This window comes from Lepidothrix coronata, unplaced genomic scaffold (genome assembly GCF_001604755.1).
Source record: "Lepidothrix coronata isolate B3197 unplaced genomic scaffold, Lepidothrix_coronata-1.0 Scaffold170, whole genome shotgun sequence".
Taxonomy (NCBI): Eukaryota; Metazoa; Chordata; class Aves; order Passeriformes; family Pipridae; genus Lepidothrix; species Lepidothrix coronata.
In genome coordinates this window covers 275383-300645 of record NW_016690350.1, presented here as the reverse complement: position 1 = coordinate 300645, position 25263 = coordinate 275383, and the positions used below count along the sequence as shown (strand labels likewise).

Below are 25263 nucleotides of genomic sequence, written 5' to 3'. Positions count from 1 at the left end.
GGGTGGTTGTTTATATTTCAGTTCACGCAGTTAGAGAAAACAGCTCTGCAGCCCGGCCAGCCTCCTGAGCCGGTTTTCAGAGCAAGTCACAGCACTGTCAAGGGTAGGAACGTCAAGCTTGGCTGGACTTCCGTGCAAATCCGAATTTGCCTAGACACAAAAGTGAGGTGTGCTTCTTGCTGCTGTTTGGTCTGGTTGGGGACATAATTAGTTCTGCATGTTTCTGCTTAGAGATGGGGGGGATTTAATAATGCAGAATCACTAGATTTTTGTGCCTGGTGTAGTGCTGAGCCCAACTTTGAGATTACCTGTGAGGTCCAGCCGATCTCACCACTTTGCAAGGGAAGAATTAGGGAAGGAATGCTTTGCGGTTTCTTTGTCATTTAGTAAAAGCAGAGGTTGCTACTGTGGAGGCAGAGCCCGGTGGCTGCCGCGAAGGGCAGTGCTCCAGCGTCTCCCTCCAGCCTGCACTCCGGCTGCACAGCACTTCCTGTTTATTCAAACATCTTTTTACCATTCTTCAGCCCCCGCTTCACAGAAACAGCCAGAAACACATCTCCAGCGCGAAGACGGAAATCTAAAGGCAGACAGTAAGAGCTCACTCTGTTAAACTCTTCATTTTCTCTGCGAGCGCTCAGAGGAAAGGAGGCGTGCAGGCAGGGCTGAACTTTTAACACGCTGCCTTGCGCAGGCAGCTTGGAGAGGGGAATTGCGTTGGTTCAAAGAAGCTGGTTCAGGTTGTTTACTGAGGTGTTGACAAGGGTGGGGTTTTTGGCATGGCTTCGGAGAACCATGGAGAGGACCAGGTCCTCTTTTGGGGTGCCCATCGCCTTGCGGTGTCGCGGGAGCAGCCATGTGTCACTGTCCCCGCTGCCCGGCCGGTGCTGCAGCTTCTCCTCGCGCTTGCACAAGTGCCAAAATAACTTAAACAACAACCCCCCCTCAAAAAGGGAAACGTGGCTGCTGTTCTGGGCAGCACAAGCGGCGCAAGCCCACTGAGTCGCGTTTTTGTTTTCTGCAAATTGTTTGCATCGTGGCTCTGGCACTGTGTGCGAACCAGCCTCGCTAATATTTGTACCAATTTCATGCTAATAAAAATCAGGCTGCTGAGACAAGCATGGCTATTATCTCATTCATATGACTATTGTTTAGACCTGTGGTACTACAAAAGGAAAGGGAAAGCGTGCTCATGCCGGGTAATGGTTGTTAACTTCTCACGTGAAGGATTTTCTCTGCAGTTTTTCAGTATTAATGATTGTTGTATGAATGGTCTTCAGGGGTTGTTGGAAGATAGTGTGGATCCTCTGGGTAATCCGTGTCGCAACACAGATGCTGGATTTTTTCCTCTCTGTTCAAGTGACTTAAAAAACTGCTTGATATTTCTCAGTGGTTTCTCCCCCTCAAAAGTCCACTGACATAGCAGGTAACTTTTTTTTGGCAAGCATTCGTGGTGCTCGTACAGTGTGAAACATAAGAGAAAATGGAAAATATGCTGCCTGCCCTATGGAGAAAACCCATCCTCCTCGAGGCTTTTCCTGCCTCTCTGAGATCCAAATACACTTTAAAATTTTAAACCGTAAACCCCCATCTTCCTAGAAGAGAGAGCAAGAGAGAGAGAGAGAAATCAAGCTGTGTGTTCAGCCAAACCGCAAGTACAACAAACATATTTTGAAAATATATTGCTAGTCTGGCTTTTTAATGTTCAGAAGTTGTTCTACTTTGCAGAAAAAAAAATGGTGTTTGCAACTGCCTTAAGGACAATTTGTTTAACAGTAGGAGTAATTGCATGGGGAAAATGGAAAGAGTGACTGAAGTTATTTACTCAGATGTTAGTGTAGGTGTGGGGCAGAAAACTCTCTGTGGGAACAGTGGGCTGCTTTTCTTGGTATCTTAGTCTATTTGATGACCATCAAATTTCCCAGCTCACTGGTTTTGTTTTTTCTGGATGGCATGTTTGATTATTTATCAGAAGGGAAAGGGAGTAGCTGAAGCAAATAAACATGTGACCAAGCTGTGTTTTGTTTTCCACTCAGAAGGCCGTGCCCTTTAACAGATATACAGAAAATAATAAATGTATTGTTTTATGATAAAAGGAAATTATGTGTATCATTTTCTTTAGCAAGGCCATTAACCCCTTGTGCTCAGTGGTCTCCGCCTTCTGGCAGCTTGTTGGGTTTGCAGCTGGGAATTAAAAGCACTTAAGCCCCCCTCTTGTGTGGAACGTTTCCATGGATTACTGCTTCTCCCCTTTGGATTTGCTGGATTTATTACATAGTCACACAACCCTGGTCATCTCCCGGGTCCTGCTTGGGGTGTGACTGACTAAATGAGAGGCACTTTGAATTTTCAGAAGGGTGCTGACTTCCAAAGAAAACCTTGGCGAGTGCTGCTGGGATCTTCCTGCCTCCAGTGCCGGTGTCTGTGCAGCGGAGGGGTTGCAGCTGTGTTTGGTCCGTTACAGACAGTGTCAATTTATGGGATTCTTCTTTAAATGCCAGGTGTCTAGCATGTAGCGTGTTGTATTTCCTTTATAATACCGGCTTAGGACAATGCTCATTATCTTTCCTGAAAAAAAACCCACCCTATAAACTAAATCACTGTCAGGAAGCAAAATACAGGTTTGCCTCATCTCCGGGAAGCATGTTGCATGCTTTAGCTGCTTTTATGGGATTAAAAGAAACAAGTTAAGACTGCCATGCACATGAAAGGAAACCGAGATGTGGTTTGTTTCACATTGTGCAGGTAGGTATAAATTTAATAGACTGACTTGCTTTCAAAATCTCTCTTTGTCTCCCCGAATCGCATGTCAGTTCCAGCGCGTTGATGAGCTCCGCGGTCCGTAATAGCGCCTGACTGCCGCTGCCCCGCAGGTGCTGGATCGGCAGGAGGGTCCTCCTCCTCCTCAGGGATGTAGGTTTCCTCTGAGGAATGGCTGCAGATCAAAAGAAAGGAAAATTTGCCTGACATCTTGAAGTTGCGTTCAGTCGCAACTTCCGTCGCAAAAGCCCCCCATGGCTGGTGGGTCAGGGGAGGAGGAGGTGGATGTGGATGCTTCTCTCCCCTGGCTCCAGGGGGTCAGCGCTCCATAGAGAGCCCAAATGGATGGCAGGGACTGAAGCTGTGGGTTTAGGTTTGAGGGAGGAAAAGTGGCAGTCGAAATAGCAGGCAGAGGAAGGACTGGCAAAATAAGGACCTGAAACTTCAATGTGATGTGAAGAAGAAGAGGAACTGAGCAGCTTGGGGCCAGGTGACATGGGCAGGGGCTGGGATGGGGGACATGGCTGGCCCCCCTTGCCCAACAGCTCCCTGAGGGTTGAGGAGGCTCGGGACAGGCTGAGGAATGGGCTTTGGGATCAGCGGTGCAGGATGAAGGTACCTAAGAAGACAGAGGTGTAGCAGCAATTGCATCCTGTTGGGCTGGGGATCTCCAGCCCTGGCTGAAGTCCTTGGGCAGGCACCCATGAAGGACAGTTAGAGAACCTATCCATGGGGAAAGCTTCCTCCCAGCCTCCAGCAATTAAAGGTTGGCCCGTGCCCTGAAGCATAAACATTCGTACCTTGGTTTCTGTTTTTATCTTTCCAAAGGTAGCTGTAAATGTTCTCATTACTATCTGTGCAAGTGTCTAATCTTTTCTTTCATCCTACCCATGCTCTTGGCACTGGTGATATCTTGTGACAGTAAGTTCTAGGCGTAATTATGAGTTGTGTATTAAGAAAGAAAAAAAAATCCCTTTATCTGCTTTATTTTTTTTTGTTGTTTGTTGCTTCCTGACTTCATTCAATGTCCCCTTTCTCTTGCGTTATGAGAAAGGGCAAAAGCACCAGATGTACCTTCTCAGACCGAGTCACAATTTGTGTACTTTTATCATCTCCCCTCTTACTCATCTCTTGCTAAACTAAACACTCCCACCCTTATCAATCTTACCTCCTATCTGCCGAGGCCTCTAATCATTTTTGTTGCCTCCATCTGAACCTCACCTATTTTTGTTTTATCAGAATCTGTTAAAATTAAGGTTTTTAGAAGCTTTTCTAAATTAGGCTGTGCCACAGAAGTTGAGTTGCAGCATTCATTTTCTATGTTTTGGGCTATCCCAATGTTTGCTTCCTTCATTCATCCAACAGCAGTTGGATGGAGCGTGGTGAGATGTCCCCAGTCAGGGGCTGTATTTCATGGGCCTCTGAGTACAAGTTTGTCATGCAGTGTTTTGGAAAACAAGCTTAAAATATGTTCCCTGTTTTGTTGACCACACAGGGAAGCGCGCAAGCAGCTGTATGCAATATACTATTTATGTTGTAGCAACAAAAAGGCCCTCTTCCTTCTCCCCCCCACCTTATCCCTCTTCTCTTCTCTATTAAAAAATATGAGAACTTCCCGTGCTTTTGACATCCAAGAAAAACGCGGCTCAGCAGTGAATAGTCCTCCAAATATTCAAAGGTCTGGTTCACTTCTGGATAAACACAGTAGTTTAGAATCTGATCTCGAGCCTACAGAAACGAGCTGGAAATCCCATAAGATTTTTTTCATCACTCAGACACAGTTCAGTTCTGGTTCAGTTTGCGCAGGGAGCCAAGATTTGTATCCTTTCTCATTTTACCAGGATGTGTTGGCCCATCCCTCCTTTCTTGCTGGTACAGACCGCTACATGCTGTGAGTCTTGGCATGCCAAAATAAAGAGAACCATTTTTAATGTTTGGGAACTTTTTGCCAGATGCTTTTTAAGTGACTTTGATGAGTCCTGACTGTGACTCTTTAAAAGAGGGGACAGAAGGTGTTTTTACAGTGTAACCGCCTGAGGATTTCATTTATGCCTCAAAAAAGGGATTTTTGTAGCCATTGTCCCCGTTGTGGCTGGTTTGGGGTTCTCAGGTTCCTGGTGTTTGATCTCTTGCCCTGCTGCTCCTTGCTGGCTGCCCCCTTCATCCAGGTAGCGTCTGAGTATTAAAGAAAATACCTCCCCTACCTTTTCCCCGAAGTTGGTGGAGTTCATGAATAAATTACAAAATGGAAATTATTGTTTTGGAGGCAAACTCTGTTGTTCCCCTGTGTGGGGCTGGGTCCTTGCTGCTGCAGAGCTGGGATAGCAGGCAGGGATCTTGCCAGCCATGGGACGGGCTGTGGGATGGCAGGGCAGGAGCATCTTCCTCCCACCAGCAGGAGTAACCTCAGGGCCCACGAGGATGAAGTGCAGCAGTGCTGGGGCACAGGCAGCTCCACCCTGTGGGTTTGGAAGAAAGGGTTTTTGTTTCCAGTGCCTTTTTCTGGAGGGAATCTCCTCAACTGGTAGCCAGAATCTACTCCAGAGGAAAGAAACTAAGCGTGCTGGAAGAAAAATAAAGACTCGTCTTCTTTCCTTATGACTAAACTATTCTAGGAGATGCTTCAGTTTGAGGCACATTGCCAGCTCCCTTGCTCCAGGCCTGCCCCCATCACATCAGGGACAGGATGTGAGCCAGGGTTTGTACATGCGGACCTCCAGGTCCCTTCTCTTTTTCCAGCATGGGAATCACCCATTAGTCACTTGGCCAGACCAGTCTGCTGTGTCTAAGCAAAGCCTTCAGGGCCAGCTGATCATTTTATGGAGTGAAAGATTGCTGTTGAAGCTCCCCTCCTTGATGAGCTGGCTGGTAGCCCTTGGAGGGAGCCAGCCTTGCAGCGGAGCTGCAGCTGAGCGAGGCACTGGGTACCAGCAGCATCTCCCCGGGCTCACAGCGTCCCTCTGCAGCACCTGTGGTGTTGGGTACAGAGTAGCTGGAGGAGGATTATTTAAGGAAACAAGGAAATAGAGGATGAGATTGGGATGGGGATTTTTTGAATCCAAGGCTGTTCAGAAGGCTGGACAGCAGGGATGGATCACCAGGTTATGTTGCATCCTACCTGTGTCCCATAGCAGAGCTCCTCGTCCTGCCTGTAGCTCTCCTCAGGCTTCCCTGCTGCAGTGCTGGGAGCAGTGTTGGGGCTCTCGGCTTTATTTCGTTTTGTGTGTGGCACATAGGGTCAGCAGGGTGGAAATAGGGAGGGAGCACATAGCAGCTCATTTCCCAGTTCTGGAGGAAGATGGAAGAGCTGGGCACGAATGTCAGAGGGAAAAAGTGCTGCAAGAACATCTGCTTATCTCTTTTGCATCTTCTACATTTTATTCCTCCTCTTCATTTTGGTTCTTTTCCTATTCTCTCTAGTTGGTTCATCTCACCTCCCCCTGTTCTGTTCCTCCCAGAGGAACAGCACTACCCACTGCTGTTGCTTTGCACTATTTTTTATTTTTTTCCCTTTTGCATATTGCTCCGCTCCTCGCTGGTTTCCACACGTTGAGCGGCTCCTGAGCCTGCCGGAGGAGAGCTGCAGCAGGGCTCCCCTTCCATGTGTCTGCCTCCTACCTCTGCTCCTCTACATCTGCTGCTCCAGGAGAAGAGAGTGTCGCAGGAGAGGAGGTAGAGGAGGCAAGAGTGGGAGAGACATGAAGCAGCTCTGAAGCTCGGGTGCATCCAGGCTTCCGAGCTTGAGAGCTGCATCTTGCCGCTCTGCTGGGAGCAGCTGTGGAGTGGAGTGGGGTGTGAGGACAGATGGGAACTGAGAAAGAAGAGAGATTGCTGGCTGAGTCTAAATTCCCCCTCGTCCCACCCAGGAGAAACAAAGGTACTTGCCTTGCGAGACTAAATGGAAGCAAAAAGCCCTTCTGGGAGGTGGGCCACGCTCTGCTGGGAGAGGCGCCTGTAGCTGCCGACCGGGCGGTCCCTCAGTGCCTAAATCCATCGTGAAACTTGGGGAGAAATAGATGGTGAGAGAACTGCATGCCTGCTGCTGCAAAGCCATGCTTTCCCAAACCTCGGTGGGGAAAGCTGAGCAGCAGGGTTAGTTTGTTAAGGGCATGGCTATCAGAGGTTAACACAGAAGGTCTTGCTTCTGGAGTCTGGGACCAGGGTAGTGTTATGTTTGCTCCAAGGGTAGATTTTGCCCTTAAAATATCTTCCTTCTCATTTCTCTCTGCTTGTTTTGTTTTATTTTGCTTTTTAATGACCATAACTGAAATAACGGACAGATGATGATGTTGGCTGGCAAGTAACTTTCCTGATTTACTGCTTGGACAGTTCAGATGGCAGCAGGACCATCTCTGATTTCTGGGAACACTTCCTTCCTCCTTTCTCAAGTTGCCTTCCTGATAAGCAGCTTTGTCCACCTGGAAAGGCCCCAAATCCTTAGGAATCTGTAAAAACACGTGGGATTTTGGTTTGTTCCCTCCTTGCAACTTCTGTGTGCATGCTTTCCATTTTGGAGGCAGCCAGTTACTGCACAACTGCCCTGGAAATTGGCAGTCAAACAGGACGCCTGTTTCTTTTGCATCCTCATGGCCGTTGCTCATCTCTCCACCCTCCAATGTACATACCTTTCCATACCTCCTACAGTTCCCTGGATCAGTCTTTCCATGCCTTATAAACCTCAGGTATGGAAACAAGCTTCTTCTGGTGTTAGAGCCAGGCCTGTTATAGCTGTAAGTCATCATATTTCATTAATAACTGATTGATATTAATATCAGTTGGAGCAGATGGGAAGGGAGGAGCTGGAGCTCTTTTTCTTCAATAGAAATAGGCCAATGGAAAAAAGTTGGAGAGTCGCTGCCTTGTACTGGCTGCAGTGGTGGAACAAGTTAGCAAGAGGCTCCATGCGACTGGATCCTGTTACTGTTTTCCTTATGTACTGACACTGTAAGCAAGTATATGGCATTTAAGCAGCATTTCTATTTTTAAAGTTCTACCCTCTTTTTCCAGTGTATTTCCCTTCCCCAGCCCCCTTCCCGAATCGGGAGTTTTTGGCCACATGAAGTCAGAGGCAGGGCTGCATTTTTCAGCAGAACTTGCCCAAAGAGGATGATGAAACTGAAAGGTCGAGCTTGCGTGAAAATGCCGAATTACAACAGTAACTGGGGTGATAACACTGCCCAGTATTCCGGGCAAACAACAGCTGGGCAAACAAGTCACGTTCTGTCTGTCTTGCAATAAAATTGTCTTGGTCATCTCAAATGTGTACTTTTTCCCCCCTCCTGGTGCTTAACTAGTTGGGAAATACTAAAGAGTTGCCACTTCCCTAAGCACAGAGAGAGGGATTTTCAGTGGGGCTTCCCACTTGCTCTGTGAATGAAACAGGCTTGATTCATCTCACAGTTAATGTGCTGTTAACATTTTTCCTGGGTTAGGTGTCACCCAGTGTTGACTCTCAAATACCATCCCAAATTTGTGCAATGTCTTTAAAGTGCAGTGTTTCAGTTGCCTTTTTGCTGGTCTCTGTTTTATGCCAGAAAAATTTCCTTATCTCTGGGTGATTTCCTAATGGATAAGAAAATATCTTGGCAGTTTATTTACTGGATCTTGCATTTAGGCATAGGATGACTTGGTTGGTAGTGAGCCTTTTCTTGATGTTGTCCTTCAGAATCCACATTTATAGTGACCAAAAATGGTGGCACTCAGAAGATGCACTTGCTAGGGGATTCTTTCCTTTCTCTTTTTTCCAGTAAGTGGGAAGATTTCGTCTTTCTTTTGCGGTGCAGAGAGGAGGATGGTTGCCAATGCTCTGTGATTAGTGCAGGAGGCCAGGATTGGTGTCTGGGTCTCTGGGTGCCCCAAGTAGCTTTGTCCAGGCTTGCAGACTCTTCGGGCAGCGCAGATAATGTGGCTGCTGGTAGTCATGGACCCAAATGTGTGAAACACCTCAGTGGTTTCAGGGGCTCTTGGCATCTCTTGCCTGTCCCGTGAAGGAACAGGCAGTTGTCTGGACGCACAAACATGAGCTGTTTTTTCACAGCCCCTGGCAATTGTTCACATGCGAGCACGTGGTGGAGATTTAGGATGTAACTACGGCAGTGGGGAGGAATGTGTGAAAAGAGCTTGGAGATGTCAGAGCACCTGCTCGTGAGGAGAGGGCCACGTTAGCAGAGCTGTTGGCTAGCAGTAAACAGTCCTGGCACCCTTGTTTCAGGACTTGGCAGCAGCAGGAGTTGAACCGAGTCCAGCTTTACTCTACTGCCTGTTCAGTAAGTTGAGGACAAGGCAGATGATTAAGGAAATGTGGGGAAACTGCTACAGAAGCTTTTGGAAAGATAAGAGGCTTTGGTCTCCATGTCTGACAGTCTGGCACTTCTCACTAGCATTGAATTCACATGCAAATCAAAGGCAACATCTACTCCCACAGGAAGCTTTATTAATGTACAGGCCTGCTTGCGAATCTCCGTGCTGATGAAGGTTGTGGGACTGACTTCACTCAAATTAATTTCCCTGTCTCTCCTCGTTTGAGCACTGTGCAGCACCGGCAGCCTCAGCAGGGCTCCCACGCCGGCATCCAGCAATGAGGTCTGGGCGGGAGTGGTACTGCCTGGAACCAGGGAAGGGGGTAGAGGTGCGACGCTTGTTGGCTTGGACTATACGGGATGTGCCGGTGTAATGAGGGCAGGTGTCCACGGGGCTTGAAACATCATCAAATTAATTCCATGAAGACACTCCAAACGGGCTTGAAATATTTTGCGGATAAGAGGAAAGAGGGATGGTGCTTCCCAGGCCATCTTTCTTTTGCACATCCTATGTAGCAGTGCTAGATGATTCTTGGAAGTGCAGCGGCAGTTCTTGCTCTGAGGTAGGAGGGAGAAAAGGCTGAGCAGGAAAACGTAGAAAGGAAGAGGGGTGTGGGATCCCTGGGTTCACCAAGGACACAGTAGCTACTTGATGCAGATGTTCAGTAAGAACCAGATATGAGCTATAAACAACCTTCCACATCTTAAACCCGAGCTCATCCGGTGCTCAGCTTTTACTGCTGTCAGTTATGTATAAGCGAAATCTTGAGAGGAGAGATGGGAAATGCCATTTCAGTCTGCAATCCTCTGCAATGTCAGTGTGCTGCCATCTCACCTGCACCTGCCTTTTTTCTCCCTCTGATGTTCCTGTCCATCCTGACTCCTTGTGTCCACAATGCTCCCTCCAGCCCACTTTCATTGTTTTAAATCCTTTCCTTCCCACCCTGCTCCACCCTCTGTGCTGGTCCCTCCCTCTCACCATCACTGATCCCACCAGGTCTGCGCCAGGACAGGTGACAACCAGACATGAAGCAGTTATTGCAGATGTCACCTCTACTGGAGACCCTCACAAGGGTGGGTGTGCAGGTGCAGGTGGGCCTGGAGCATGGACAGAGCTCTGGCTTTGCTCCGTCAGAGCTTTGCCAGTGCAAGCCTGTCCCTGAGGACAGAAATCCTCATCACTGTGGGGTCAACCATGATAAGGGCTTATGGTGGCAGTGGCCACCCCAATGAGCTGCACAAAGCTTCGTGGCCCGCTCGAGTAGAGAGCAGGCATTTCTTGCATGGCTACTTGTTCTGGGAATCTTCAAAAATTTCTGGCAGCCAATTTAATTGTGCAACCTCTCAGCTGCCAGAACGGATAGAATATGATCATATCACATGAAATGCATGCAGGGTCTGCTATAGCAACTGTATTTCAAAGAGACAACACATATGGTGACTGGTTCTTTTTGGAATAATATCTATAAGTTGATGATGTTTTATTCAAAAAGGCTGTAGCTTGAAAGGTTAGGGATGTTCTGATTGTTTAGTGTATGATTAAAGAAAGGCTTCTGTGTTTTTTTTGGCCTATTGAATCTAATTACTGGGAACTAAAATGATCATTTGATTGCACATTTACCTGGAATTATTCTTCTGCAGAGCCAGTCTTAATAATATATAATAATATGTTGCGCTTGTACTGTATAGAGCTTCTTGTCTGAGCAACTCAGAGTGCTTTACAAGTATTCATTAATTAAATAAGCCATACAACACCCCTGTTAAGTAGGTGAGTATTTGTTGCCCATCCCCTTAAGTCTTGTAGGTTTTATTTCTGCTACCTCTGCCCACCCTTGAAGATGCTTTTACAGCTAAATAAGCTAATTCAATAAAAATAACATTTTTTTTAACCATACTTAGAACTTTCTTCATAAAGATTTCCTTTGTTCCATTGTATTTGTTGGTAGGCTGGAGGGTCTTCTGGTTCTTGATGCTGCACCGTGGTGGGGTGGTTGTGTGTGTGTGTGAGCCCAGATCCATATGGGCCTGCCCTGGTGTGTGTCCATGCCCAGCAGCTCCCTGCACCTCTCACAGGGACACGGAGTGTTTTAGAGGGGTTATGGGTGCACTGAGCTCCGACCAGCTTGAGATGCAGAATCTGGTGTTCCCCTCACCACACCAAGCTCTGTTGGAAATAGCACCCTGCCTTACAGAGTTTTTGTGATCTGGTGCAGACTTGTTATTAAATTTGGAAGGAGGGCTTGTTGCCAGAGCGCAGTAGGGTCTCTCCTCCCGGCTTGCCCTGGCCAGCAGCGGCGGTTCTTCAATGCGCCGAGATGACCAGTGTCTCTTCAAAAGTAAAAAGATGGGTCTAGGCCATAAAATAACAAGTTTTTACTAGGGGGTTTGGATCTGAGTTTGCAGTACTTGGTATTAAATCTTTCCCAGCACTTCTGCGCTGAGATTAAACACTCTGCAACTTGGAGAAGCAAGTGAAACCCGAACCGTATCTGACTCCTTAATTAAATAGGTATTAATTAAATCACTCAGAGAACATACACAGTAGGAGTGGGGAAGGCTTTTCCCCTCCTTCCATGTAGGCATCTTGCAAAGGGACTATTTTTCTTGTTTAACATTAATGAAGTCTTCAGCCTTCCCACTTTTCCACCTACACATGTACTGAACGTCTCCAAGGAGACCAAGGAGGCCCGAGTCCGGTGCTGGTGAATCCTCTGGGAGCAGCAGGCTGGGGTCTCGCCAACGGAGCCTCAGCTGTGCCACAGTCTGTCTTGCAGAGATCATCCTGGCATCCCCTGGCTGGGGAGCAGGGAGGGAGCCAGGGCAGGGACTTGCTCTTCATCTTTTCCCTCGGGTTTTGTCTCCTCTTGCTTTCTTTTCTCTACCTGAGGAAGCAATCAGGCCTTGCAGAGCGGCAGGCTCTGATGTCCACAGATGCTTTTCCTTTGCTTTGCATGAAATTTTGCAGTAATCCCCCACATATCATGCCTGCTCATGCTTTTGAGGTCATGTCCTTTGTCTCTCCATCCTGTAAGGTCACACTGTCCCTTTGCTGCTCTGCCCCCTCCCGTTGAGACCCCACAGCTCTGTCACAAGCCATCAGTGATTTTCATAGGATCATAGACTATCCTGAGTGGGAAGGGACCTATGGGGATCATTGAAGTCCAAGTCCTGGATTTTGGTGGGGTGAGATGCTGTCCCTGCTTTTCTTTGCATTCACTCCAGCTCCTTGTAGCTTTCTCAGCCTTCAGCACAGTGCCTCTGACACTCAGCATGGCTCCACCTGCTGCTGCCTCTCCTCTTCCTCCCATCATAACCTTCCAGAAACTTCTCTGATGTTCTCTGGTGCTCGGGAGAGCAAACAGTGATAAAGGACTGCCCTCTTCTGTAAACCCGACCTGACCTGCTGGAAAGGAGGCACATGAAAGGCATGAGACTGCCCAGTAGCAAGGAGGGCTGTGGGCTGCTCCAAGGGGACAAAAGTAACTGTATGGAACTCACCTCTGGTATTCCTGCAGTTACTTGAGGTTCACACCCAGGACTTGAACATCAGCTGCTGCTGGTTTTCTGCATAGTCAAAATGGGAAATCCAGTGGTGGGATATCACCACATTGCATGCAAGTGCTGAGTTGTTGTTTTTGTGGAAGTCACTGCTTTCCTCAGTGGAGGTGCATCAAGAGTGGAGCAGTACCCCATGACCAGGAATTGCCTTGATTCTGTGCTGTGTGTGTGGCTCCCCATGCCCTGTTTGCTGTAAACTCAATGCTCCAACCTCTTTCCCCACAGGCTCTCCAGGTGGCACGGCAGCTTCTCCTGCAACAGCAGCAGCAGCAGCAGCAACAGCAGCAGCAGCAGCAACAAGTTAGTGGATTAAAGTCTCCGAAGAGGAATGACAAACAGCCAGCCCTTCAGGTAAGGGGAGCCTGTGTGCCTCTGTGAGGGACTGGGGGCTGGAAAAGATGAATAAATGCATCCTCCTCATAAACACTGGAATAGCACCTTCAGGAGCTGCTTTCCAGTGTGTCCACAGAGCGGCTGTGGCTGGTGTAAGTGGCAGGGGGAAAATCCCACCCATGGCATATTTACAAATCGTGAGCGTGTACTTTTATTAGCGTCTGGTAGGGTTGGATCATGACAAAATGGAATAGCTTTTGTTACTGTGTCAGTGTGCATAGGAGATTTGCATTAACATTTCTGTTTGATTGCTGTTCCATTTGTAGTCTGTGTTCACTCAAACCGTTGATTTGCTGTGTCAAGGATATTAGGAAATACTAGGATATCATATCATCGGTGTGTTTTTTCCCCTTTTATTGTCTGCTGATTTATGGACATCTTCAGAAATCAAATCTAAATATTATATAGGGCTTTGTGCTGTTATGAATTCAGAGAGCTAAAACCAATACAGCATTCTCAAACAGAAGATGTATGCACACATATGGGGCTTTGGAGTACATTCTGCTAGTCTTGTGGGATAAATCACGGGGAGTTAAAGACAAGAAAGACCTATTAGGTCATGTATCACATTTTCCTTTTTTTTTTTTATGCTATTCTAGTGTTAGAAATCCCAAGTGGTGGTGGGACTGCTGTTATTTTCCTTCGGATGGTTTTCCATAACAAAGCACACGCTCAGGAACTTTCCACTTTAATTCTGTCCTCTTGCTCCAAGTAATACTGCTTGTATAAATACTGAGTCAGTCCCTTGCCTTGCCTCGTGTTCACAGTCCTCAAACATCTGAGATACTAACATGTACTTGCCAGTTTTGGCAAATTATATGTATCTAGTTCTTTATGTATTCCATAAACTGGCACTTCCAGACCCTTGACCACTTCTCTGGTTTGCAGCTGGTTATTGCTTTTATTACTGCTCTCTGCAATTGCAGCGTGTCCCTGGATTTTTGATAATCAGTTCCTGAATGCAGCAGTTCAGCTGCAGTTGCACAAAGCCCTGTAGCTGGGACATTTATCTTATCTCGCTCTTCTATATCTGATGCTTCAGCCTCTGTAGCCCCAAATTCTTTCCGGGTTTTTTTTTTCTTCCCCTCTTGTTGTCATAGCACGTTGTCAAACTCATGTCTGTTTTGCTCTTTCTATTTTTTTTTTTTGGTTTGATATACTATCACCATGAGTTCCCTGACAGCATTGCTGCTTCTCTTGCCTTTTATATGTGCTTCAGATTATTTTCCTACAAAAATACGGATCCTAGACTCTTTAAATATGTAGTAGAATATGGAAGATAAAACCAACATCACTAAAGGCCTTGACAGTAAAGTGAGAGGACCTGATCCTGTGGTTCTTACCCAAATAAAGCTGATGGGGACTTCAAGGGAAGTTTTGCCTGAGTGAGGAATAGCTATTAACTGCAGCCCTTGGCCCAGTGTGGACAACTTCAGGCTTTGGTGTAGTGATTTCATCTTCAAAGCATTTTGCAAATACTAATCTCCAAAACATCCCCAGAAGGAAAGTCTGATAAGTAAGTAGCATTATCCCAGTTCTGGACTGGGAAACTGAGGGAAGCGGGTTAAGCGACTCGCTTAGGATCACAGAGGGAATTGGGTTTAGAGGTAGGATTAAGATTCATGAGTTCCTGGCTCCCACCTCTGTGCTCCGGCTGCTGGACAACACCTCACGCTTTACAGCCGGGCTATTATTCTTTTGGAAAGTATGAGGCATTTTGTCATTGGGCAAATATACGTTTTATTGGCAGCGTCGAGAGCCGTAATCCAAAGCGTTACATTAATGCTTTCAAAAATATTTTATTTGGTAAATCCATAGCTGATCCATATGCCTTTTAATAGACTCTTCCACTGGGGACATTTTTAATGAGAGATTGTGCTGGCTAGGTCCAGTGTCAGGTACTAAAAGAAGTGCTTTGTTGTGCAGATGTCTTAAGAATAGCTCCAGAGGATGAAATATGACTGTGTTGACCTTTCAGCTGTGAGCTTATTTGTCAGGATTCAAATAAGTTGAAAGGATCAAACCAAACAGTTTCCGTAGTCAGACTGGGAATTGTGTTGCAGAGGTCAACAGTGAAGGCCACATCGCGGATTCCATAACATAGCCAATTGTTGGTACGTATTAAAGTACTAGAGCAGCTCCTGCAGTCAGAGACACAATTAAAATTCTAATTTATTAATGTATACAGAGAGCTGGCCCAGCCTGTCACTCACTGATTCAAATGACTGCCCAGTCTTTTTTTTTTTTTTTTTTCCCCTTCTCACTCCTGGTGCTGTTGCAGTCTGAAATGTACTGGAAGTCCTCTTGGATGTAACACCCCCAAGTGCATCCTTGTATTGAAAATCTGTTGCTGAAAGGAAATGGTGCTGCTGGGGGTAGAATTTTTGAGTAAAACTGCACCCACACAAGCACCCACACCCCTGAGTTGGGATGGGGCCACGGTGACGAGACGACACCTATTGCTGACAGTACATAGAATAAATGTCAAGGGTGGGGGAAGTGAGCCCGTTTTTCAGAAGTTTGCCTAAATAATGAACAAGTCATCCTTGGGTTTCATTTATAAATATAGATGTCTCATTCAATAGCCACAGTGGTTAGCAGTCACCTGTGTTTTTTTGTGACAAACAGGCTTCATGTATAACAAGAACACCATAGGCGTCGCTCATCCCTGCTGTGCTTGGCGAGGCCACTGCTGAGCAGCACCCAGCACGAGTGCTGAGGAGCTGTTTGCATGGAACAGGGAGGGGGGCTGTTTTCCTGGGCTACTGATTCTCCTACTAAAATGCTCCATAGGAGGGGAAGCCGTTCCTGGGGCTAGAAGAGCTCCCTTGGTCTCGGGCTCAGCACTGGGATGCTGGCAGGCAGGCTGGCACCTGAACCCCACCGCCACAAACAGATGCGGAAAATTAAACTAGTAGACACTGTGTAGCTAATCTGTTACTGCCTCGTGGATGATGTCCTCTATTCCTTCTTTATTCACTGGTCAAATAACCACAGTACTTAAATATATCCCAGCATCCCGTGGCCACACTGGGACACGGTGCCTTCAATAGCATTTACGTGACAGTGGGTTCTTCAATCATATTGGCCTTGACCTTGGTAACTCTACCTGAAGATCTGCTTTTAGCAAATTATGAGATATTTAGTGTATAAGAACTTGGATGCAGGAGTGGAGATGTGCTCTGCTGATAGCTGAAAGAAACCCAAATCTCCAAATACAGGATGACTCACATTTTGAGCCTATCTCGCACTGCCGTGGTTTAGATTTGGCAGTGACCGCCGGTTTCACAGCCTGATGACACAAACAAAAGAAAATTGAAAGTTAAGAAATGGATTTAGTAACCAGCAGTTGGGGAAAGAACATAAAAAATATCAGTCCCACAAAAATTACTGGAAGTGAAAAAAAGACTGAAGTCTGTTTGATAATATATTTGCCATAGACATTGGATTTTCTTGAGTCTGTGAAACAAATAATTTAACAGACCAGGTATGATTAGGATTTTGAAAATGTGCACATTTTTCCTGGCCAAGATAAATATATCTTTGTATTAATAGATGTATTGATTAAAATTTGCAGCTTTAATTGCCGATGCTCTTAACGATTATTCATTTTGGTTCTTCAAGCATTTTAGTTGCTGGCAAGAACACACAGATTGGAAACAAATCAAGAGACACATTTTTCTCCCAAGAAAGTAAAAGTGCATGTGTGTTTTGGCAATACTAAAAATACAATTTTTTTTAAAGACGTAAATGTTGTGTGTTGCATTGAGCTGAAAGTTGGATACTGGACTGAAAACAGATTTGGGACATCCAAGTCAATATCTCACAATTGAAACCCATCACTTGACTTTTTTTATGTGATTAAATGAGAGTTGTTGTCTGATTGTTAACCTGTGTGCGTTTGGTGAGAAGAAATAATGAAATTACTGGGATGGAAACTTTTGTTTTCGGTTGACAAAACAAAAAAATAAATCTTCCCTTTAAGTCATGGCCAAGAAAAGAATTTGAGTTTCGTTTAAATTCTCAGGGTGAGACTGGGGGAGGCTGAGAGGAGACAACTGTCCTTGCCTTTGCATACCGCTGCTTTTTACAGCAGCCTTTTGGCTGGGCTTTTGTAGAACTTAATTTGCATGCTGTATTATCTTAATATTTCTTTCCAGTATCTTGAGAAATAGAAGAGGGTAAGAGGAAAAAAATCACTGTAGTTTGATGTTGTGGGGAATTATTATTGTTTTTTATGAAATTAGAAATCATTATCTTGACAACGTAATAAACACCAAAAGGTGAAGGGCAGGGTATGTTCTGTTTTGCTTGGAGCACACAAGTCTTAGGTTATTCTGTCTCATGTTTTACACCCAGAGTACCTTTTTTACCTAGTGGTGAATTTAATGACTAGTAGAGAAATTGTCTCAGCAGAAAATTTGGCAGGGAAAATAAATTTGCAGGTGTATTTATTCTATTTGTGTGAGTATCTCTCTCTGTTTCAATCTTAAATACGAGAGTTGATCTGAATTTTGCCTCAATCAACCAATGGGAATTTTTCCACCGACTTTACTTGGGTCGAGGTTTCACTTCTGCTGGGTTCAAAGTTTGCCTATGAAAATTTAATTTCAATCTTTCACTGTTTATTTTTGACTTTGGAAATAAAGTTGAGTTTTTCTGGTTCCTACAAAAGGACCCCCTAGGTTCTTTTATTTTTCACCCCTAAGCCCAATTATAGGTATTAGTCAGTTCTTGGAACGTGCCTGTGAAGTGCAAACATCATCCACCCCACGAAAAGAACAAAATCTGAGTCAGGTCCTCAAAATTACAAGATCAGCTTGAAAATTTTGATACTAAGGGGTTTTTTTTCAGTGAAACCTGTGGGCCTTTTTTTGCTGCCCTTTTATATATTTTTAGAGCCTTTAATATTCAGTTTTTCTGCTTTTTAGACTGAGCAGAAAGGTGACAAATACAGTTTTTCTTGAAAGAAGGTCTGTGATTGTTCTGTAATGTCATGATTCCAAAAAAAATGAAGCTTCTAGGAAAATACCAATATACTGGGAGAGCTGGCAGTGTGAGGTACTGTCAGCAAACATGATTATTCTCATTTTATAGCCATGTAAACCCCAACAGAGAGATATTAAGCGGCTCGCCCGAGGTCAGAGAGCTGCAGACCCTCGGTGGCATTGAGGTGCACGGCTCTGCTGGGGTATTTGCGGGTTTGGTATCTGCATATTGAAAAGAACTCAGTCCAGAGGGGTAAAGTGGAAGCCAGGATCCCTCATTTCCAGCCCTGGGTCTTGTGGGAGCACCCTGACTATCATTTTCTCACAGGTTTTCTGCTTTGACATTAAGCATTTAGAGAACAGTGTTGTAAAAACAGTGATTTCTGACCAGGTTGGGAGCGGGGCCGTGGGGCTGGCAGTGCCCGAGCCTGAATGTGCCTTACCCACCTCAGGGAAGGGGAAAACAAATGAAACCTTCCTGACTGGTCAGAAATGTGTAAATTGCTGACAAAATGACACATGTAATTAAGAGTGCTCCTGCCATTTTACCTTGTGGTTTACACCTACAGTGTTGAAAAAAGAGAGTGACTCCCACCTCGCTAATTACCATTATCACTGAAATGGTAGGGTTTGAGTCATTAGTTCCATGTGCATTTAATTAGAGGAAGGCTGAAATTGGATTTAACTTATTACTTTTTCATGGATCACTTTCTTGTCATCACTTCAAATTGGATTGCAGCCCCAGGTAACTAATTATGAGCGCCACAGGATCAAGAGTGAAAAAAAGGTAATTAGGAATAACACTGTTGGACCCTTGCTGGTAGTCCACTTGTGCTTGGGAAGAAATGAGAGCGGTATTTTGTAGTATTACAGATTAGGGAGTTAAAGGTATGTGCTGCTGCCAGGAATGATGGGAGACTGCCCCCTCCTATAGTGGTTTATATGATGTACAGCTGGGTTGAAGATGTTATAGCGACATGGTTCCACAATCAGCTCCTTAATACCGAGATTAAACTTGTAAAAGCAACAGATCGGTTGTAGGCATGAGGCATCTCAACAACCGGGCAGCCAGGGGTCTGTCCGTGTGTGATTGCACCGGCGCTGCCGAGGCGCGCTCGCGGTACCGGGCGGTGTAAGTACAGCGAGCTGGAATTGATAACAAATTAATGAACATATTAATGATCCGAAAAGATCGTTCACGTCCGACAGGGAGATATATCAATCAGGAGAACAGCGGTGAGGTTGATGATGTGCATGTCAGGGACTGAGCTCAGCGTCGCTGCCGTGATAAAATCAGGAAATCAGGATGGTGCTTCTCTTTTCTTTGCTGGAGAGGTTTCTTTTTGTTTTGCTTTTTGTGGGCAAGGTTTGCCTTGGTTGGTTTGTCCCTCTTTCTTCTTTTTTATTTTTTGATCTTGGAGATATGATTGCCAAGTTCTGCTTTCTTCAGAAAATACTTTAAAACAAATTGTTTTATTTCCATGTGCAGAACAGAGTTCAGAACTGCAAGTAATCAATTTTATTGACACAGTCTGGAAAAAAATGTTGATGAGAGTTCAAGGATGTGAAAAGATTGAAATTTCAAAGTACCCAACACCAAGTCTAGGAAAATTTCAGAAGTAGTTTCGTTAACCAAAGAAATCTATTGTGTGAGGATCTGTAAGAGGAAAATCTGCTCTAGGACCTAATGGTATTACAAGGAGGCTGCGGCAGCTGATTTTTACCTTTAGAAGAGGAAAAGTTTCCTAAATTCTCCTAGTAGTGAATCACAGTTCAAAGGGTAGCACAATTTCCTTAAGTTGTTTAAAATGGCTTTTAATGCTGTGTTAATTTAGGCAAATATTTGTGACTCAGTGTTGGGTAAGTGCTGCTTGCTCATAATTTCCTGATGCAAAGCAAAGGGTAGGAAATTCTGTGAACACCATGCAGAGATGCTAAAGAGACTTAAGAGTAACAAAATTCAGTTACGGAAATTAAGTCTTTCTCATTTACTTGACATTACAAAATAAATCTCGAGATTAAAAGGTATTACCTTTAATACAGAAAAAGAGAATCTCCTTTAATACATCTCAAATTGATTTACAATTTTTATACATAATATTCATCTGTGGTTGAAAAGGGGGCAACCTAAGGTCGAGTGATGTAGTGTTTCCATTTTTCCATATGAGTCTTACTGTGTGTGATAAAAGCAAACTCCTTTATTTTGTCAGTGCAGGAATTTCTGATGAAGTGCAGGGGTCACTTTTCTGTCAATTTGAGTAGGCAGCATTTTTGAACTACTGGTTTTTCCCCCCCCTCCTACAAACCGTGGCCCCGATCTGACACACTTGTGCACACACACACACACACACACACACACTTGAAGTGCTGCAATCTGCAACTTATTAGTGCGCAGTGCTGGAGCCTGTCCAGTGGTTAGAAAATTTCCTGAAGCCTGGAATAACAGCAGTGGGTGCAAGTGCCATCGAACAGAAGTGACAATGAGGGGCAGTCCGGCCCGCCTGGCGCAATGCCCGGGCTGGAAAACCAGCTGAGATAGTCAAACGCAGGAAGATTGACGCGGTGCATCTGGGAAATGCTCAAAAAGTTGGGTTCTTGAAAAAATTACCTTCTGTGATCGTAAGACATCATCTGTTTTCCTACAGAGATTGTTTATAACAGGGTTTTCAAGCACTTGTCAAATAACCAGGAGTGAAGGAAACAGGCTAAAAATCTCTTACCGTTCAGATGAGTCCTGGTGTAGCTGGAAAAAAAACAAACCCTCATCACACAGATCCGCAGCTTCTCAAGGCAGAGGGAGCCTGGGAGAAGGAGAAAAGGAAACTATTAGTCAAAAACGACCTGTCTGTGGGTTGGGGAAGGTGGTACGTCGGGGCGATGGGCGCAGCGGTGGCACGGCGAGGTGAAGTCATACCTAGGAACTGTTTTTTGTGTTGCTTAGCTTTTGTTACTGAGCTGTGATATCATGGGCAAAATATTATAAACATAGCATGGCTATAGCTTGCTTGTGTAACAAAAGATCAGGAACTTTTATTAAGTTTGTTTTCCTTGTCATATTGTAAAAATTTATTATGTGTACTGTGTATATTAGAAACAGATTTGGGTAATTCTGTCTAAATGAAGTCATCCCAGCTATTTCCAGACTGTCTGTTTTTGGTTGTGAATAATTTTCATACATCAGATGGTTGTCATATTTAGTAGCTCTCTACATTTTAAATAGGACATATCCCATTGTGAACTTCCACGGACTTCAGCCTGCCTCTGGTTTTTAAGGTTATTTTGTTGCAGGAGTATTTTACAGAGCTGCCCCTGGCAGGGCGGGGAGTGCTGGAGGAGTCCCTCGCCTTCCTGCAGCAAAATAACAGGTTTTTCACAACTGCAGTAGTACTTGTGGCTTTCGGCAGCACGCGCTGGGAAGAGCCTGCCAGATACCTATTTCAGCTTGTCCCTTTGTGTTCACACTTTGCAACAAATATGTTAAAAAAACACTAAAGGAAAAAAGTACTGTGTATCAAAAATCTCCGATAAAAGAATTCTCTCAAAGAGTACATGCTGCTGCCTTTTTTTTTTCCTTTTCACAGAAGTGTGAAAGAAGTTAATGTTTAAATGTTTAATGTTATAATTTAAATCATATACACATCTACATAGCAGCTAAGTTACTGTGACTTTTTTATTTATTTTTTTTAATCCTCAAGGCAAAGTTTCTTTAGTCAGCGTGGGGAAGTGCTGGTGTTCCTTGCACACTGACCGAGAGGAGTTTGCACTGGAAGAATCTGCAGTGATGATCACAGAGCAGGATTTTGCCCTGAAACCATCAACTTTGCCAGAAATACTTGAGTTACAGCAATTTGTTTAAAAAGAAAGTTAAAAAACAAGCAGGAGGGAGAGAGAGAAGGCATTTTGATCTGGCTTGCTGCAGTGGAGAAGAGCAGCTGTTTGCCTCATGTGTTTAAATCTCTAGAGCTAATATTGAAGTTTCAGGGCAACAAGTGCAACATAACAGAATAAGCAGAAACTAAACCCAGGGAAACAATTGGAAATGCGGCTTGGATGTGGCTTTGGATCTTGACAGTTTTACAGCTGTGTCGTCAGGTTGGCAAAATATTTTGTGGTGTGTACAAAGGAAAGGCTGTTGTGTTGCTGAAATGTTTTTATTTGCCTGATAAGTGTAATCTGCCTTTTATAAATTACTAATCTGTTTAAGGTGTAACATTTATGGCTCATAATCTCAAGTCATTGAAAGCCTGGAAAATTAAAGTAGACTGAAGGCACAAAAAAGAAATATACTTTGTGTCAGGCTGAAGTTCGATGAAGCATGGAGAAGATGGAATAGATTATTAAATAAACTTTGAGAGGAGATGGAAAAAGCACTGAAATATCTCATTTTGAGAAGAATTAGTTTACTTGATTATATGCAACTGTATCACACTCAGGAAAGTATAAGACAAATGAAAGCAAAACAAAATTTAATTGAGCTATTATTTTGCAGACTTTGGCTCCGTTTCAGACAGCCTAATCAAATTGTGCTTCGCTCAAATAACTAATGTTAAATGCAGTCTACCAACAGATGTTTAAACAGAGACTAATTGGAAAATCTACATCCTGGGTTTAGCATGTCTAGCTGAAAAAGTTTTGAAATTGCTTTGGAGCGAGGTGGGAAGATGATGGGAGGAGGTTCAGGTAGCATCGGAGAGCGATGTGAGGAGGCAGCAGTGCCTGTGCCAGAGTTGACAAGGTCACCAATGCCACCGAGGTCACTGATGCTGTAGCTTGCTACATTTGCCCCTCAGAAAGTTGTATTTCATCCTGTTGTATCGTGAGGGTCATGTTGCAACTCCACAGCTCGTGCCAGTGCTTGGAGTACGAAATGTGGTGGGGCACAAGGACTGAGGGTGTTAAAAGCAGTACATGTGATTATGAAAGCTCAACACTTCCGTGCCAGTTCGGTCACTTTGGCATTTTTTAAGCAGCTACAGATTTAAGTTATTAACTTGTGTGGTACATCTCAGCGCTGACCCTTTTACAGCACATCTATGCAGCCATCCCTGGAAGTGTTCAAGACCAGGTTAGATGGTGCTTGGAGCAACCCAATCTAGTGGAAGGTGTCCCTGCCCAGGGAGCTTGAAACGAGATGAGCTTTAGGGTTGCTTCCAACCCAAACCGTTCTATCATTCTGTGTTTGGTTTTGTGCATTTTGCTGCTCTTTGGGGCTTTGGGCCGAGGAGTTACTCGGTTTGTGTCCTGTACTTTGAGTGGGGTCAGTTGGTGTTGTGCGGGTGCAGTGTACATTTCCATATTTGCTGTGGAAAAATTTTATCCCAAGGACTTTGCTGTCCTAGGGAATCGTGTTTTGTGCATTTGGACAATTGAAGACCATTGTTGGTGGTCAGTCACTGTTGTCACTGGCCACTTTATTAAGTTAATGAACCTTCCCTGTCCATCCCAATATGAGCTTGTTTTGGGCCAAGGCAGCAACCTATCGCTCTAAGCAGGGTTGTGACCCATGCCTCTATTTCATGTGGTCTTCTTCAGGGGATTACTCTGGGATAAGAGTGAGATGCAATGTGCTGAGTGATCCATGAAGTCTGTTAGAGAGGTCCTTCTGGCTCTTAGAAAGGTTTATTCACTGTTGTCTAAGGGCAGTGGCTCCTCAAGTTAGTGCTGGTGTTATGGGGGCTTAATAGCCAATATGTAATGGGGAGTAGTCAATCTGTAAGAAAAATAATCATGCACACATAAATGTATATATATATTTCCAATTTTACCAGTTGGAACCCTAGAAAAGGCAGATTATATTTTATGGCTTGTAAACATCAGGGCAGATATTTCGGGAGAACTGCAGACAGCTGTAATTTTGTGAATGTGCACAAATTACTTGGAAAACAAATATTCCTCTGCCTACACAGCTGTATTCACAACTGTGGACCAGAATGCCTTTTGCATGATGCTCACGCCTGGTTCTATGGAATATAATAATGCTCAAATGAAGAAAATGTGATTTAAAAGTGAAGTCAGAATTAATACTCGCTGTGAAAACCTGTATTACTGGCTGAGGTGTTGGCACGGGAGTGGATAAACCACTTGAGGAAAAATGAGAACTAACCAGGGCGTTCATTTGTACTCGGAGATCAAGAGCTGATTGCTCAAACTCCTGTAGAAGAGGTGAACGTGCCTGTATCTTCCAGAGATGCCTCATGCTGCCTGTGCCATCCTGCAGGGTAAACACTGAGTTGGGTTTGATGGTTAGAGAGTTCTGCAGGACGGCTTTGGGTCCCCCGTGGGGAGAAGGGGTGTGGGAGGGAGGTGGAGGCTCCCCTGTCTTCACAGGGGACGCTGTGAGTCAGCGTCTTGCCTGGCCCTTTTCTTCTCAGTTACCTGCACCCAGGTGGATTTGCAGAACACAACTGAGCTGTCATTCACATCATTTGTTTGCACGCTGGCGGTTCCTTCTGTTTGTCCTTTTCCTGTGTGATAAGGAGTTCCTGCAGGAAAGTATGAATAACAGGAGAGGAGGCAAAGAAAATCCCCAAAAGTAAAAACAAGGCCAAGGAAGAAGGAGTAAAGCACAAGTTAGCAAGAGCCAAAGGCCTGGCATTGATTTTACTTTTAACTTTGGTGTTTATTCAAAGGCTGTGGATACAGGTTAACTTCCTTGGCTCAATATTTATTGCTGCGTTACTTGTCTTAAAGTGGAACAATGAGCGCTTTGTTGATTGGGTTCAGAGATTGTCCCATTTTACTCCCATCTCCTGCATCCCTCTCTCTATCTGCAGGTTTTAAGCAGTTTATTTTAATTTCAGATTTCTCACCCTCCACTGTGAATTGCTGCTGTGCCACCGGCAGCAACACTTGAGGGACTATTGTTCCTCTTTTCAAAGTGGTGGGAGCACACAGTGAAGCCTTTAGCTCCTGTGAAACGTGACCCTCCTTGATGATATCACACTTTGCAGATTCAGAGCAGGATAAACATTTTAAAGGAGAGGGGAAATATCAGATAGGTTATTTTTTCATCAGAAAAGGTTGTGGAAATATTCCGCGCAAGAATTAAAAAGTAAGAGGAAAAAAAGCCATAATGGCACTAGTTACCTTTCTGTTTTGACAGCCATCAAAGATGTGTCCAGATCAATTAATAGGAGAGGGAATATCTCCTCTCCATTACCCACACTGACCCTTGAGCAGACAGTGGAGCAGAAAATCAGTGCAGTCACAGTGCAGTGAATGATGACTGTACTGATTTTGCCCTAATTTAGCCATGGCAGTGATTTCAG

General features: G+C 44.7%; 1 protein-coding gene across 27 annotated transcripts in view; it reads left to right on the top strand.

The window, feature by feature from the left end:
- The window catches only part of FOXP1 (forkhead box P1), a 382197-nt gene that overhangs the window by 257362 nt on the left and 99572 nt on the right, over nucleotides 1–25263 (top strand). For 25 of the 27 annotated variants that reach the window (XM_017829858.1, XM_017829853.1, XM_017829855.1 and 22 more), the window contains one exon: nucleotides 12840–12965. In XM_017829858.1, coding sequence (XP_017685347.1) covers nucleotides 12840–12965 — 126 coding nt within the window. Of the gene's footprint in view, nucleotides 1–205; nucleotides 591–6616; nucleotides 6635–12839; nucleotides 12966–25263 lie in introns of those variants that run through there. The other 2 variants (XM_017829878.1, XM_017829880.1) reach the window with 2 other exon arrangements.